This window comes from Malus domestica, chromosome 17, assembly GCF_042453785.1.
Source record: "Malus domestica chromosome 17, GDT2T_hap1".
Lineage (NCBI taxonomy): Eukaryota > Viridiplantae > Streptophyta > Magnoliopsida > Rosales > Rosaceae > Malus > Malus domestica.
Genome location: NC_091677.1, coordinates 27,917,217 through 27,933,679, shown reverse-complemented (window position 1 = coordinate 27,933,679; position 16,463 = coordinate 27,917,217). Strand labels below are relative to the sequence as shown.

At 36.2% G+C, this 16,463-nt stretch overlaps 2 protein-coding genes across 2 annotated transcripts; one reads left to right on the top strand and one right to left on the bottom strand.

The window, feature by feature from the left end:
* Positions 1-1,373: 1,373 nt before the first annotated feature.
* LOC103405525 (ubiquitin receptor RAD23b-like) lies at positions 1,374-7,214 on the top strand. Its single transcript, XM_008344534.4, has 12 exons — positions 1,374-1,603; positions 2,021-2,182; positions 3,958-3,996; positions 4,091-4,167; positions 4,250-4,288; positions 5,089-5,266; positions 5,334-5,453; positions 5,526-5,591; positions 6,198-6,245; positions 6,334-6,443; positions 6,678-6,765; positions 6,845-7,214. The coding sequence occupies exons 1-12, from the start codon at positions 1,538-1,540 to the stop codon at positions 6,959-6,961; spliced, it is 1,110 nt and encodes a 369-aa protein (XP_008342756.3). The 5' UTR covers positions 1,374-1,537; the 3' UTR covers positions 6,962-7,214.
* Positions 7,215-7,816: 602 nt separating this feature from the next.
* LOC103405526 (uncharacterized) lies at positions 7,817-11,473 on the bottom strand. The gene is made up of 7 exons (XM_008344535.4): positions 11,327-11,473; positions 10,688-10,917; positions 10,130-10,369; positions 9,744-9,855; positions 9,475-9,649; positions 8,544-8,784; positions 7,817-8,316 (listed from the first exon to the last, which is right to left on the bottom strand). Exons 2-7 carry the CDS (start codon positions 10,869-10,871, stop codon positions 8,027-8,029), a joined length of 1,242 nt encoding a protein of 413 aa, XP_008342757.3. The 5' UTR covers positions 10,872-10,917; positions 11,327-11,473; the 3' UTR covers positions 7,817-8,026.
* Positions 11,474-16,463: the final 4,990 nt, after the last annotated feature.

Here is a 16,463-nt window from a genome sequence, read left to right as displayed (position 1 = left end):
TCTCTGCAACTAGAAGACATTGGTTTGCACGACCCCTCTCTTTGTTGTTTCGTTAACATCAGCTAAGATTTTAAGGTCGAGGGACTTGCAATTGAGGGATGTTTTGTGGTACTATGGCTAATTTTTGAGAGGGTAAGGTAGGACGGTTGTGGGTTGAGAGGGTAAGGTAGGACGGTTGTGGGTTGGGTGGGTTGGGTGGGTTGTGGCTGATTTTGAGGTGGGATTGAATTTAATTTGGAATTTGGAGAGTTGGTGGTTTGAGGTTGAAAGCTTCGAAGTGAGGGAGAAAGAGAAGAGTTGAGGGAAAAAGAGGAAGGATAAGAGATTTTGGTCATTAGATTTGCATCAATGGATGAGATCCATCGGTCGGGAGGATCTCCACAAAATTAATCCAGAGAGGATTTAAATCTGTATTTATAATAGCTTAAACCCATATGACATTTATAAGGAGAGAAAGAGAGAGAATGATAGAATATTCAAATTCTAACTATTTATAATGACTTAAAGCCTATGTGGTATTCATCATTGACTTATGCCTAATTAATAAAAATATATCATTGATTAAGTCCAAAACAAAAATGGTGGCATTGATATATGGTTTAATAGTAAAGTTTTTATTGACTTTTAGCTAAATTACCTTTTGTTGTATTTTGCTTGTAGCGTTGGAAGCGAGTTAGCTTAGTAGCTTTTGTGTTACTTCAGGGATTGTAGTGGCTTCGCTGTTTATGATGGCTTTATGTATTTGAGGGTGTAGTTGCTTGATCTGTCACCTCTGCTTTTTTTTTTACTGGTTCACTTTGGGATCCTTGCTTGTGTTGGCCTATTGCGTTAGTTGTATAAGGTCTTAAAATTATTTGTGATTTGGGCGAATTATCTCTAAATTAAGAAATTAATCACTGGAGCAAATATACTCACCTGACACCTCTTGTATTTGGTTGGTCTTGATAATGAAACACTTTATCGCTTCTATTAAAAAAAAAATATATATATATATATATATTGACCCACACATATAGAAGTCTATGAATAGGATCGTTAAAATTGACATGTGTAAAGCAAGTGAGAGGACAATGGTGTAATTTTATTTACACCCACTAAACAGATAAGATGTCAATCTTTAGAAATTGACACTTCGTTCAATTCACTTGAGTACTATGCGTTTAGGACATGTCAATTTTAACTGTTTTTTAACGAAATGTCTTGAATTAGCTAATATATGTAAACACATGGATCAATTTGGCCAAATTGAAAACACATAGACTAAATTGACCGATAGACTAAAACACATGACCATTTTAACATTTAAGCCATTGATTTTACACCTATGGCTTATGTACAATTTCCATAAAAGTCACGTGCGCCTCTCGTGCATTACAGTATTTATTACGAAGGAGATGAAATCGGGACACAGTACACTGCTCCTTCCCTGCACTCGGTTGCCTTAAAAGGCTTCGGCCTTCGCTTTCTAGGGTTTTTCTGTTTCTCTCTCTAAAGCCAATCGAGACGCTGTCGTTTCTGGACTTGCCAATCCGCCGAGATGAAGCTCACTGTAAAGACCCTCAAGGGCAGCCATTTCGAAATTAGGGTTCAGCCCACTGACGCCGTGAGCATCTTTCTTCTTCTCCCTTTTTACTTTTTTTTTGAAATTTGAATTCCATGCTCCTCTTCAGTCCGTTTGGTTGGTAAGAAAATAAGGAAAGAAAATCTTGAGGAAAATTGAGATTTTGTAACTTTTTATATCTTATTGCTTGTCAAGTAATTGCACAATGTCAATGCAGAGTAATACTTCCAATTTCTTCTTTCTTTCCGCTTTTGGGAACCACATTCCTGTCCAATGGAAGAAATGTTAATTTTGCTTTATATATATCGAAATTTTATTTTAATTATATGTCCGTTTATTCGCATATCACGTTAGCATAATTGCTTACAAGAATAGCTGTAGCCTATAGAGAAGCTTGATATAATTAGAAAATTGAAATTGAATATTCGCGTAATGTACTTTTGTTACTTCGAATACAAGGTTATGGCTGTGAAGAAGAACATTGAGGATATACAAGGAAAAGATAATTACCCGTGTGGACAGCAGTTACTGATTCACAATGGGAAGGTCTTGAAAGACGAAACCACATTGGCTGACAACAAGGTCACAGAAGACGGTTTTCTTGTTGTCATGCTTAGCAAGGTAATTCTCTCTTAAATCCAAGGCAATATGCTATTGCAATCAAAGTAACTCTTATTCAGATACGGCAACCAATTTTTATTGATTGATGTCTTAATTAATTGTATGATTTCATGTCAGCTTTGGAAGCTTAGTTCATGGTTATAAGATTAGTAAAGATGTTTATTATTAGGGGTATTTGGCAAGTTCTAGCCAGAGAATCGGTAATAATCTAGATTTTACTAGATTTGAGTCCGACATATGTGTTTTGTTTGATCTTGATTACCCTTACTTTCCATCCTTTGAAACTATTTATGTTGTTCAGAAACACAGAAATGGTAATGCCTTACTATTCTACTAAAAACTTGAATATACTATAATTAGTGCGCGACTTTAGTACTGTGCCTTCTGGCACACATTCATGCCCGCGTCATTGGGCTCTTTTTTATAGTGAATATCTATATATAAGGGAATAGATAATGATCAAAGAAAGCAAATCACAAGAAAGGTTGGGTTAGCTCAACTGGCCATGTGGATAAATTACTGGGATTTCGCATGTTCATGTAATTTTTCAGTTTAAACTATTTTTTTACTGTTTATCCATCCTTAATGAAGTTGTCATCTTTTCGATATGGAATTAACCAAGGGTATTTATGATATTTTAAATGCTTAGGATATGAGAGTGATTAGTAATGGTTAAACATTCATATCGGAGGAATGATTAGTAAATCAGGCAATATACACATGTTTCCACACCTCTAATTCTGGAAGATGACATATTTCATTAGTTGGGATTATTTGTGATTTAATCAAAGTAGTTAGTCTGACATTGCTTAAGATATGTGTGTGATTATTCTGGCAACTAAAGTAACATGGTGGCATTTGTGAGTAATATTTCAAAGTAATTGTCATGATATGGACTGCATGATTACAACAGTATAATTAGTGGAGCTTCCATGAATGTGTCGAATAAAGAATTTTTTTGGCTTTTCTTCTGAATGCGGTGCATGAATCAATCCAGTTTTAGAGGGTTATGGCCTTTTCTTAAGTGAATAAAATGATGAATCGGCAAAAAAATATATGATCTTGTAATTTATATTAGAAGTACTACTATGGTGGTATGTGTGTGAGTGTGAGAGGGAGAGATGGGGTCCGAGAGAAGAAAAGTAGAAGGAAAATATTAAAAATGAAATTAGGTAAGGAAGAGAGGACCCTTTTAAACCGAGCCATGTTGATATCATTGATGGAAATCTTTGAGTGGTTCAGATGTAGAGGAATGGAAGAATTTCTTAGGGGAGCAAGGGACAAGGAGATGGATCTTCAATGGGATTAATTTGGTTTTGGCTTCCCTTTTGGTATTTGCATTTTCAGAACTTAGGAATAGTTCTTTTCAGGCTTGTTGCGGTACATTAGTTTTTTGTTAGTCTGCTGCCATGCATCTTTGTTGTTTAGTTGAGTTTGTTGTCTTTGTTGAATTGTTTAGCTAGCATCTTCTAACTAGACTATTGGTCAACTTGTTCCCTACATTGTTCTGTTTTTTAAAATAGACTATGTTTCTAATTAGAGGGGCAGGATTATTATTAACACCCTGATTAGTAGAATATGGGACAGGAAAAATACTAAAAAAAACTGCAGAATCCGGATGAATTTATCGTAATCGATTATTTAACATGTTGGTTAACCGTATTCTGAAACATGGAGAAAAGACATTAATCAAGATTGTTTGCTTTCTCTGCAATGTGCATATGCTATTGTTCCTACCATTCTTTCTAAAGTTTTCTTTCTGGAAATTTTCACAGAATAAAACTTCAGGCTTAGCAGGGTCTTCTTCTTCTCAGGTATTATTCTCAATATTAGTTGCTAGGCATTTGTTAATTTACTTTTGGGTATATTATTCATGTATAGGCTAAATGTTGTATCTCTATGTTGCAGCCTCCCTCTACAAATCCTCCTACAACTCCACCAACCACAAATTCTACAAACAGATCTGAAGCTCCCATACAAGAACCGTGAGTTTACATGACAAGCAACCTTTTGAAATTGTGTTCATATTAAATTAGATTCATACTTTTACTTTTCGTGCTGCCGCAGACCCTTGCACAGTACCACATCTGCTCCAGACACTTCTAGGTATTGTACTTTATCCTGACGTTATATTTAACAATATGTTGTACAAATAACTTGTATGTGTAAATGGTTAAAATTTGATTTACCTTAGATTGTTGCATATGATGCTTGCATTAAGTTGCAGTTGTTACTAAGGTGTCAAGTACATCAATTAAAGTGGACTTTACCGAGCATCTTTTGATGGGAATCGTTTGTTTGAGTTAAAGGCTCATCTTTTGACACTCCTACTCGTGTGGATAACTAGAGTTGTCTCTCTTTCCTCTTGTAGCCTCCATTGGTTTTTTCTTAATGATTTTTGCCTTGTATTACTTGTATAGCCCCTGGAACCTTTTATTTAAGTTTATATATGAAGAAGAGAGTATATGTAGTCATTGTGTTACTTTTGAACAAGGCAGTGTGGAATGGTGGTGTGTCCTATTGACATGTAATTAGAAACTAAGGTTGAATTTGGTGCCCAACTTTCAATACAACATACGAGCCTTAAAGTCAAGTTCTTGAGCTGAGCTAAGCGTGTGAACCATGCTGTCTATACCTTGTGCATGCTCACTCAGATACTTGTGTAGGTTTCGTTAAGAATTAGGAGGCCACTATATGTTCAATTGTGAATTAGGGTTTAGTGAATGAACTATCCTTGTTGGTACATTGGCTGCTTCAAGAAAGTGCTCTTATTATCCTCTTTTCATTTTTTTTCTCTATAGTTTGACTCAAAATAACAGAGTTGGGTTCCTCTTGCCATAGTTTAATACTTTTATTGGTATTATGGTATAACATAACGATCTTAAGTCCCTCTGTTACAACTGCAGTGCGCATAGTGATACCTATGGTCAAGCTGCTTCAACTTTAGTCGCTGGTACTAATCTTGAGCAGACTATTCAACAAATAATGGATATGGGTGGTGGCAACTGGGACAAAGAAACAGTTACACGCGCCTTACGAGCAGCTTATAACAATCCGGAGCGAGCAGTGGACTACTTGTACTCTGTATGTCTCTTAAACTTGTTGCTCTGATGTTGATCTATTGTGTAGCTGCTGACATACTGTTCTTCAGAGTATACCAGAAACAACAGAAGTTGCAGTTCCTGTAGGTAATTTCCCTGCAAGTCAGGCAACTGATGTTGCCCCCGTCTCTGGAGCGCCTAACTCTGCTCCTTTGAATATGTTTCCTCAGGTAAAGACTCAGGCTTGTTTGATGGTTTTTGTACATTTATTGAGACATTGTATCTAAACTGGAATCCTTCAGGAAACACTCTCTGGTGCTGGCGCTGGGGCCCTTGGATCCCTCGACTTCCTTAGGAATAATCGCCAGGTAAACTTGCTGTTATATTGTATCCCAGCTATGGTGTACTTTTTGTATATTGGATATTGATATTATAAACGATCACATAAACATGATTAAACTTGCAGACATTTTTATGATAGTATTACTTGACTATGTTAACAATTGGCCTAATATGTCAAATTTAGTCATGTGGTATCAATTTTGTCAGTCTCTCCTTGGTTTATGTTTGGTACCATAAATATAAACAAAAACGCAAAGGTGAGGCTGACAAATTGAAACCGCAGGATTAAACTTGACGTATATGGAAAACCACAAGTATCATTTTTTTTATTTGGAAATTTTGTGATAATGTGTAAACTGGTTCGGTTCTCATGAATCACAGAAATGTGCAGATAGGGTAGATGGGTCATGCAGTGAGGGGATAGTAGATTATTGTACATTGTTCCCATCCCTTTCTTATTCTTATTTAATCTTGGATTTTCAAAGAAGTTGAGGACATGTTTTTCCTCTGTTGCAAGCCGCGTTTGGCTAAACTGTCTCATCTTAATGGTTTATATTTGAGTTTGATTTGCTTGCCTTATTAACGTGCGGTGCTGAAAGGTTTGCTTTACCTTTTTCCTGTTTCCATCATAGTTCCAAGCACTGCGCTCAATGGTGCAATCAAACCCACAAATTTTGCAGGTCTGCATTTGCTTTACGTCTTTGACATTAAATATTGTGATGGTTTCTTATAAATGTGTTAAATAGTTTCGTGTTGCTTCTGTTACAGCCCATGCTGCAGGAGCTCGGAAAGCAAAACCCCCAGCTTTTAAGATTAATTCAGGAGCACCATACTGAGTTCCTTCAGTTAATAAATGAACCTGTTGAGGGTTCTGAAGGGTGAGTATTGACATATGAATTTGGTACATTTTAGTAATAAACAAGGGCCCAGTTACACAATTGCTTGCTCATCAAGTACTTTTCCTCCACCCACTTATCTTCCGAGGCTCTGAGCCATCCCTTGGATTTGCTTTGGGGCATGTTAAAGCTTACCGTATCTTCATGGGTTTATGTTTCTATAGAACTTGTCAATATCATGACTTGTATTTCTTATAAGATTGCCCCATCTTCCAGTGACATATTTGATCAGGCTGACGGTCCTGACCAAGATTTGCCTCATGCCATCAATGTAACCCCTGCCGAGCAGGAGGCCATTGAACGAGTATGTATTCTCTCTGTTCCTAACAACTGCTACATAATCTTTTCATAAATATTGATTAGTTTGGCATTCCCTTTTACAGCTTGAGGCGATGGGATTTGACAGAGCGTTGGTCATTGAGGCTTTTCTGGCGTGCGATCGCAACGAGGAACTGGCAGCCAACTACCTATTGGAGAACGCTGGAGATTTCGAGGACTGAATGATTGTTTTAAACACCCAGTTATACTTTAACCCATTGGATTCATGGTTTTATTGGTTTGAATCCGCATCCTTGTCGCTGAAGGCGGTGCGTGGAGTGTTTGGAGCGACTTAATGTCCGCCAGAAAATGAATTTAATTAAATAGTAATTGTTTTTCTTTTCTTTTTTTCAAATTGGATTTTAAAGTGTAACATTCTTTTCGTACTCCAGTTTTCTTTGGATGTTAATGTTAAAGTCCTCTGTTTTTTTCAAATGATATCTCATGCCATCCGATTTTTGGTATTATTATGAATGGCAACTGAAATTTATTTCCAACCTTCATTTTTGTATAAGATTTCGTGTTGATATGTATTCGTCGAAACCCAACTCCATTTCCTTCATTGTCTCTGCAACTCTTACATCTCTCTCCTGCATACCTCAAACCATGGTCACCTTCTTTCTCTCTCGCACTCACGACGAAAAAACCCATCTTGCAGGGGACCCCTAACTTTGTTCCTTCCTTGCAAGGAATTTGCAACTCAATTGGTTAAGAGCATATATCCTGCATCCGAAAACCTTTCTTATCATCGTGACCGTCCACTTTGCTAGAAACATTGTGTTATTTGTCTGTTTTGTATGTTATTGTTCGATGACTAAATGGTTTTGTAAAGATGATCCCTTCAAATAACTTGATGAGTCAACGCAATCTTCGTGACACCGCATTTTGTAACTCTAGCAATCAAATTTTGCACTTTCAAAACATCCCGCTAAACGAAAGGCATTCGGGTTGTGTACAAACCATATGCATACAACAACAAAGTCTTCTCCCACTAAGTGAGGTCGAACCATATGCACAGATAAAAATAAACACAGAAATTTTCTGGGACATCAAAAGATAATATTGTCAAGCTCAATACCATGCAGTTTTTCCAACAAGATTTGGTTATTCTAAAAGTCAAGCACAAGCCATTCTATTTACATAGTTGATAGTACTTTTTAAGTACAATAGAAGCAGCATACACACAATACATATACTTAATGACGTCAATGAGCAAACCTTTTTCTCCCATTTGGTGGTGTCGGGCCTCAGAATTCCCTCTCGGGAAACAGAATAGGAGCCAAAAGAGACCAGATGTAGAGACCTGCAGTTGCCCAACTAGTCACCATCCTCACCCACACAGATGGCCACCCAACGTCCACCAACTTCCCACTCTCCCCAACAGAGGTTGACCACCCTGTCAGAAGCATGGCCGAGTACATACTAGCAAGAGAGAAGATTATGTGGAAAAACGAATACGAATATGACACTGGCTTGGACTTCTCTTTTTCTTTGTGTTCATCAACCTTGTCTAATGGAAGCAGAGGCTTTCCAGCGCCTTTGCCAGAAAAGAAAAAAATAACAAAAAGGTGTATCAGTTTTTTGCATGACGAAAACCGCATAGCCTTTCAATGCAACCAAACATCAAATAAAATTGTTCAAGAAACAAAATCAACATAACCAACCTTTGGAAAGGACAGTTTAAACACATTTTTCTCATATAGTATAGAAAAGTTTCACATCTCGAAACAAACCAAGAGTTCTAATGGTTCCATAGATAATTACCTGCGCGGGGAGAACCTGGTGGGGAGAGAAGTGTCGTGGAGGATCCAGCACGAACAGCAGAATACACCACAGAAAGAACAGTGGTTAGCAAACCGAAGGTAAGTGTCCCAGTGGAAACAGCTTTGGAGTGCTTGTGAAGACCATTGCACTCATAGTCCCTAGGTTCACTAGCAAGTGCACTGTAGCAGAGGTATGTGCAGTACATAGATATAACTGATGCTGGCAAAATGCTGCCGCTTACCTGTATAGCATTAAAATAATAATTCAGAAACCATAAAGGTCCCCCTAACAAGAATGAATTTCCACACATCTATATACCATGGCTACGCGTGTAAAATATAAGAGTTAATTCATAACTAAAGTTACTACAGTACAAAGAAGCCAAGCAACATGTATACTCTTTATGTTAACTGGATTTAATATGGAGACGTGCTGCTATCATCAGAATGCAGAGAGAGTAATAAATTGAATCAAGTTAAAAGAAAACCTCGCTCATCACCAAGTCTGCCATATCTATAATTGGAAAGTGAAATTTCTTGTGGTTTTAACCCAAGCAGACAGTTAATTATGTAATCTACAAAACAGTCTTAAATAAGTGTCAATTTATCATATTTCCTCCTGAAACAAATAAAATAAAATAAGGGCTGGATTTTATTGCCTATGTGCGCTCTGTAATTTTGGTATATCACTGAATCTATAACTAGTCTCTCTGCATTCATAAAGACACTAACAAATAATGCAACAATCCCACAACCTTATACAAGTTTTATTATATCATTTTTAATTTGTTTTTCAATTGCATCTATGTATGCAAGTATCATACAATTATGGTAGCTGTTTTATTCTTTTCCTGTTACTTTATTGATAAACAATTATCATTGGCTACAAGAGTAATTGAAAGCATAAAAAACATGCATAAATACAAACTTACAGCAGGATGCAGTGCCACTATAAGAAACACGAAGACACACATGAGAGTCATGACAATAAAGAAGGTGTTGAGCCCACAGTCTTGTCCAGATGGTGTGAACCAATGGAAAAGAAGTCCAGAGAAGACGAATGTTGCCAGATAACAAACAAGAGAAACAACAAAAAGTGCAACGTACCTATGTATAACGATGAAGATACAAGTTAAAATCAGCCAAAGAATGTAGAAATATGAACCTGAATAATAGATAATGAAGAAAATAATAAACTAACCAGAACTTCTCATCATATCCAACCCATTTGTCATTCCATCCATGAACAAAATCCAACAGAAGTACAACTTGTACAAGAAGAAAAAATCCTGAGCCAAACTTTGAAATTGTCTCTGCAAACATGATATTTCACTGTTAAAATTTAGTCAAACAATTGAAAAGATTTTCCACAGTAGAATTAACAGATTTATCCAAATGCTATTAGTACTCCATAAAGATTAATAAAACACATTGGTACTTCATAAAGATTTTCCACAGTACAATTAACCGTGGATTTCATCCGTTTCTAGTGTTATTATATTTACAGTGCTTGGAACTATTCAAAGATGAAAAAGTGGAAATTTCATGCACAACGAAAACAAATCCCTGATAGTTAATGCTGCTTACCATAGAAGCTAACAATCTCATTTGGTACAAAAAACATGAAGATCACTAAGAGACACCAGCATATAACTTTCATCATCCATCCACCATGATGCAAACTATCACGGGGATCCTTCTGATTCTTCACACCAACCATCATAACTGATAAAATAGTGAAGAAGAGAAAATTTCCCAAGCTAACACGAAGCACTGCATCTGTTTCAAACCACTCCCTGTTATGTGTCTCATTAAACTGATTAATCCCTGCATCAAAAACCAATATGAGATTAGCGTCACGTCCAACCACCAAATATGATATACCACTAAACCCAAGAACCAAGTAATTTCTAATTTCCTCAAGTTCAAAGTTGACCTAAAACTGACCGATGAAATATAATCGTTCTCATCATCGGTTGTAGTCAAACTTCCATGGGAAGTTAAAATTGTTCACTCATTGGAGGACACTATATTATTATGATTTTCTTATAAAGCATTACAATACATTCAAAACATTTGTACAGAAAATAAGATGATAACATAACACCACAGACTAATATTGGAATGATGGAATAAGTGGCTTACAAGGAATCTTTTCAAGGAGAGGAGCCGCAACCTCACGGAGAATCCATGAGACTATCAAAGAAAGCGCAAAGAGCCCACAGTAAGCAATCCTAGCAGACCGGCGGCTAATACTTGACACCACCGTCCGGCAAGCATCGCAAGCGCAAGCAGCGCAGCATGATGCCAGGCAAGAAGCTGCCCACATCTTCTTCTTTCACACTTAACCGCTGATTCAACCTCAAATAAGCAAACTAATCAACAAAATCAAGAAGACCTTGTCACATGAAGGTATAAAATTCGATAAAGAAACAACAAACCTGATGAAATTTTGAGCTAAATTCGAAAAATTCAAATAAATATCAGGCCTCGAGCCAATCGTCACTATCATTAACTTATTATATTGCAGCTCAATTCAAAAATTGAACAAAGAAAATGAAAGCATGTATGGTTTGAAACTGGACCTCTAAAAGAAAAGAAATAAAATTCGATCAGATTGAGAACATAAATTGATGCGAAAACCCTAACCATCAAACAAAACATATGATATATTGATCAAACACAGATTCAAATAGAGATTAACAATTCGACGATTTAGTGGATCAGGACCCTAATCATAAAGCTCTGGTTGTAAAGAATTGCAATCGAGGAGTGATGGCCTACCTTTCGGAATATGGACGAGAGCAAAGGGGAAGAAGGGGAAGAAGAATAATTCCAAGTCAGAGCCTGCTTAAGTAAGACGGACAAAGAATAAGACTTTGCTTTTTGGTTTCGGGAATTATTCAAGGTTTTATTTTAGGGTACCCTTTATTTTAACCGTCTCAGCAAGTGATATAAGTCTAACGGAGACTTTTTTTTTTTTTTTTTTTTTTTTGTCACCAACCGATATTTTCGACACTATGAGAAATAGGGGTGAGTTATCAATAATGTGGTTCAAATTCATCTTTGGCGATAATCAAACACATAAGACCTCTTACTTACAAATGAAGAGGAATACTACAAAACCAAATAACTAAATGACAATCTAACGAAGGCTATTAGTACTACAGTTTAGCGATATTTTTATATAAAATTTATTTATTTAAACTCAAATAACCTCACTTTACACCTAACTTAAATTTTAAATAGAAATTGTCTTTTTAACCTTATTGTATAATTACTATTAAGTACAAGATAAATTAACAATAAAACTAAAAATTATTAATAAACCCACACTCAATAGTCAAATACTTACCACCACGCAACTATTTGTGAATTCGGGTTCATTAAGCATTATGAGAAGATTAAGAAGACAACATGACCTTTTTTTTTTGTATCCAATTTTCCTCTTCCACCTCCTCCAAATGATGATGCCTTGGATAAAGAAGAGTGTTGCTTGAAGACTCTTCAAGCACTTACAAAGATGGAAGACTGACACCTCTAGGGAGGGCCATGGCTCATTATCCTATGGGTCCTCGTCACTCTAGGATGCTCAGTGTTATTCAAGTCTTGATTAAGAAGAGTTTCAGAGCTAATTTAGTGCTAGCATGCGCAGTTGCAGCTGCTGCTGCTTTGAGTTTGTCAAATACTTTTGTCATGCAGTTTGAAGTTATTTACAAAGAAGGCCATGACTTAATGAGGGCGGGAACATTACAGTTATGCACAATCTAGAGAAGTTGGGAAGGAATAAACTAAAAGAACTGTGAAAATGTTCGGTGAAAATGTTTCTAATTTTCAATAAAAATTGGATGTGAAGAGAAGTTATATGGATTCCAATAAAAATTTTCAATTTTTATTTATTTGTAAGTAAGAGATGTTTAAAGTTCTAATCTCGGAAATTGCGAGTTCACAATCAAGTTATTCCCCAACCTCTTAGCGCAAATAAATCATTGTATTTCAACAACAACAAAAAAGCCTAACTTAGTAATACAGTATAGTAGTATTTCTTTTTACTTGTAAGTGAGAAGTCTTAGGTTTGAATTTTAGAAATAGCAAGGGCTTAGTTTGAAGACCGTTGTATCAAAAGTCTGATTGAGAATGTTAATTAGCTCAACATAGTTTGAGTTTGCGGTAAATTTTGGCCCACGTTTAGTTCATCAAAACTCAACTCATGAAAGAAACAAATTAAGTAAGTTCATGTTGATAATCAAAAAGACAATCTTTAACATTGATATCTTTAGCACATAAAGTTGTGAGTAACTTGTATCTTTTGGCTATAGACAGTTTGAACTTTTTTTTTTCTTCACATATATGAAGTATGTTTGGAATGACAGAGACTTATGTTTGTTTTCCTTCTATGTTTAGATTGGTTATCTTATGTTTAGATTGGTTTTGGAGACTTATGTTTTCTGAGTTTGATTCTCATTTTTGGTTTTATAAATTTGATTACCAACTGAACTTTCAATTTTTAACTTTTACCACCTTGATTCTCTTAAATGTTGGAATCTATTCCTTACGTTGCTTTTTTTTCTATTTTTCTAATAAAACATGTCACGCGTCTTTCACGTAGAGGGATATTTTTGTCAACTCACTTCCTAGGGTTCGTTGGAATCAATTTGTAATGAAGGCAAAATGCATTTTTTTTGTAGCGCGTTAGAGTTAGGTCATGAAGAGAAAATGGAGAAGTTGATTTTGTCAAGAGTTGTTGAAGAATTGAAGTGAAAATTGATTGCCATCATCTACATTGGCATTAAGTGAAGATGGATGAAGGATATTGAGTTAGATTGGAGTAGAAATTTGTGTGTTTTATGTTGTTTTTAAGCTTTATGGAATGACAAATATCATGTGTAGAAATCATGCAAAATTCTAGTCTTTCATTTATAGTGAGTTCAAGATTTTTTTTGGTAGATCAGCAAACGAGTGTGTAGTTCATATTAATTTATTTAAAGTTAATTTTTCAAATACTTACAGAAGGGATTACTGAACTGGGGCTGTACAAACTTCCAATTTCGGCACCATATTGACTCAAGCATTATTGTTTTGGAGCCAATTTGATTCTAGTCATTCCTATGAAGTTAATTGACGAAAATATCCCTATGTGACATGTTTTAATGGCAAAATTAATGGAAAGTTATGTTGTCACATCCCGCCCCGAGCCCCACCACATCCCGGGCTCGACTCCGTCGTAGCACGATATTGTCCGCTTTGGGCCCCAACCACGCCCTCAGGGTTTTGTTTCTGGGAACTCACACGAGAACTTCCCAGTGGGTCACCTATCATGGAATTGCTCTTGCGCGAACTCGCTTAACTTCAAAGTTCCAATGGAACCCGAAGCCAGTGAGCTCCCAAAAAGCCTCGTGCTAGGTAGAGATAGGAATATACATATAAGACTTACATGATCTACTCCCCTAGGTGATGTGGGATGTTACAATCCACCCCTCTTAGGGGCCCGACGTCCTTGTCGGAACACTTCCAGTCAGGGATTGGCTTTGATACCAAACTGTCACATTCCGGCCCAGGCCCCCACCATGTCCTGGGCTCGACTCCGCCATAGTATGATATTGTTCGCTTTGGGCCTCGACCACATCCTCACGATTTTGTTTATGGGAACTCACACAATAACTTCCTAGGTGACATGGAATTGCTCTCGAGCGAACTCGCTTAACTTCGAAGTTCCAATGGAACCCGAAGCTAGTGAGCACCCAAAAGGCTTCGTGCTAGGTAGAGATGAGAATATACATATGAGGCTTACAAGATCCACTCCCCTGGACGATGTGAGATGTTACATACATAGGCAGTAGATTTCAACAATTAAAAGAGCCTAAGTGATCAAATATAAATTGAAAATTTAGGTGGTAATATCGACATGTTTACAAGTTTAGGTGGTACTTGCGAAAAAATCCCCTTATTATATATATAATTTTGGTATCAAAAAAGAAAATTTCTTCTATTTTTAAGTATATTCAAAACTATTATATAATACGAGACTGTTAGCTCAAGTAATTTAAAACATTCGTTTTTGCACTCTTGGTTTTGTGTTCAATTCTTCTCTTGGGTTTTTTCTTTTAATAAAAAATATTCATTCTTCTCATTATATTTTTCATTCATTCAAAGAAGTGACATAAATATCTTGTAGTTAAAGTGGTTAAAAGCCTTTACTTTATATCTTAACGTTAAATCTGCTTATATGTTGGCCATTAATTCTAATGGTTTCCTAATTGGCGATTGAATCTCATCTGGAAACTTGATATTCCTCTAAAAGTTCAGAGTAGCTTATGGCTGCTCTCTCTTGATAAGCTCCTCATTAATGAACAAATGCTGAAAAGGGGTATGATTGATAACCCTGAGTGTCAAAGGTGTAGTTGGGGCTTTGAATGCAGCTCATGTTTTTAAAGATTGCCGTAAGACAAGAGAAGTTTGGCAAAGGTTGGGAATGCTTTATCAATAGTCAGACCACAATGATATTCATGATTGGCTTCATTTTAATCTCACTAATAAAGCTGTCTTATTGGGGGGGGGGGTTTAGAGTGGAGGTTAGTTTTTTTTCTGTTGCTTCTTAGTTTATTTGGTATTGGGGAAATAAATTTATTTTTGATCAGGATTTTGCGATGACTGATGAGCCTACATACTCACAAGATTGATAAACCGCATAGGTTGAATCTTTTCTCCATTGGGGTATTCCTCATTCGGTTGGTTTAAGCTTAATGTTGATGGTTGCAAGAAGGGAAATAATAATTTATTGGAGTAGATGGTGTTTTAAGAGATTCTGATGGGTAATGGATTTCTGGGTTTTGCGCCAATTTGGGCACATGTGAGATTCTCACTGTTGAACTATGAGGTCTTTACTTGAGCTTACAATTGGCATGAAAATTACAGATTCATAAATTACTGGTGGAATCAAACTTTGCAATTACAGTTCTCTTGGTGTTGCAAGCTGTTGGCAATAATCATCCTTTAGGTACCCTTGTTTTGGCCTGCTAAGAATTGCTTTCAAGATCTTGGCAATGCGAACTTCGACATGTTTACAGAAAAAAGGACTTTGTGGCAGACAATTTAGCGGCCTATAGTCTTGATTTAGATTTAGATCATTTTTACTTTGACACTCCTCCTTCTTGTTCAATTAGTTTCATCTGTAAAGATTGACTTGGGATGCCCCGATCTAGATTTAGTATTGAGTAGGTTTATTTGGGCTCTTGCTTTTGACCCCGTTTTTCAACCCCAAAAAAAAAAAAAAGAGTTCAAAGCATCCCAAAAACACACAAAAAATACTCAAATAGCATATATAGTTTCTAGGCCAAATTTTTTTTGTGATCCCTGTGGTGACATGCCACTTTCAATATGACTCTCATGGTGAAAAACTATTAATTAAACCCCTGTGGTGAGCCCTGTTAGCAATTGAGGTCCAAATCCAAAGTCCGTTAGTCTTCCGTTAAATAAAATCATGTGACTATCACATGTGAATTGGTCAAAAATAAGTTTATTTATTTTAGAAAATAAAAACACAAAAACATGATTGAATTAAAATAAAATTACAAATAAAAGAAACTTGTAAAGATAAAAAAACCCAGTAGTTCCCGTATCTCATCTCAAGCTCCGAACCACCGCCATAGCCACTAGTGGACCTCCTCCACCGTCACTAACCATCACCCCAACTTGATAGCACATGTATCTCAACCTATATAATGCAAAAAAATCACATATGCACAAGAATAAACATAAAACCACATTACCAATTAAAGACAAAACTGAATGGCATTTATGCATTCAAACTTGTACAAATTGATACAAGAATGAAAATTCAAGACTAAGACTCTAAACTCATGATCAAAGACATGTTGGCATTGAAAAAAAAAAAACAATAGTATATTAGAAGTATTAGGAT

What these genes read in the sequence shown, in the direction of transcription:
- LOC103405526 (XM_008344535.4), bottom strand. Translation starts at nt 10,871, where the DNA reads ATGTGGGCAGCTTCTTGCCTGGCATCATGCTGCGCTGCTTGCGCTTGC. An exon ending in TGAGATTGTTAGCTTCTATG is followed by an intron (nt 9,856 to 10,129) that starts GTAAGCAGCATT and finishes TCATGTTTGCAG; the next exon opens with AGACAATTTCAAAGTTTGGC. An exon ending in GGATATGATGAGAAGTTCTG is followed by an intron (nt 9,650 to 9,743) that starts GTTAGTTTATTA and finishes CGTTATACATAG; the next exon opens with GTACGTTGCACTTTTTGTTG.
- LOC103405525 (XM_008344534.4), top strand. Translation starts at nt 1,538, where the DNA reads ATGAAGCTCACTGTAAAGACCCTCAAGGGCAGCCATTTCGAAATTAGG. An exon ending in GAAGCTCCCATACAAGAACC is followed by an intron (nt 4,168 to 4,249) that starts GTGAGTTTACAT and finishes GTGCTGCCGCAG; the next exon opens with ACCCTTGCACAGTACCACAT. An exon ending in TCCTTAGGAATAATCGCCAG is followed by an intron (nt 5,592 to 6,197) that starts GTAAACTTGCTG and finishes TTTCCATCATAG; the next exon opens with TTCCAAGCACTGCGCTCAAT.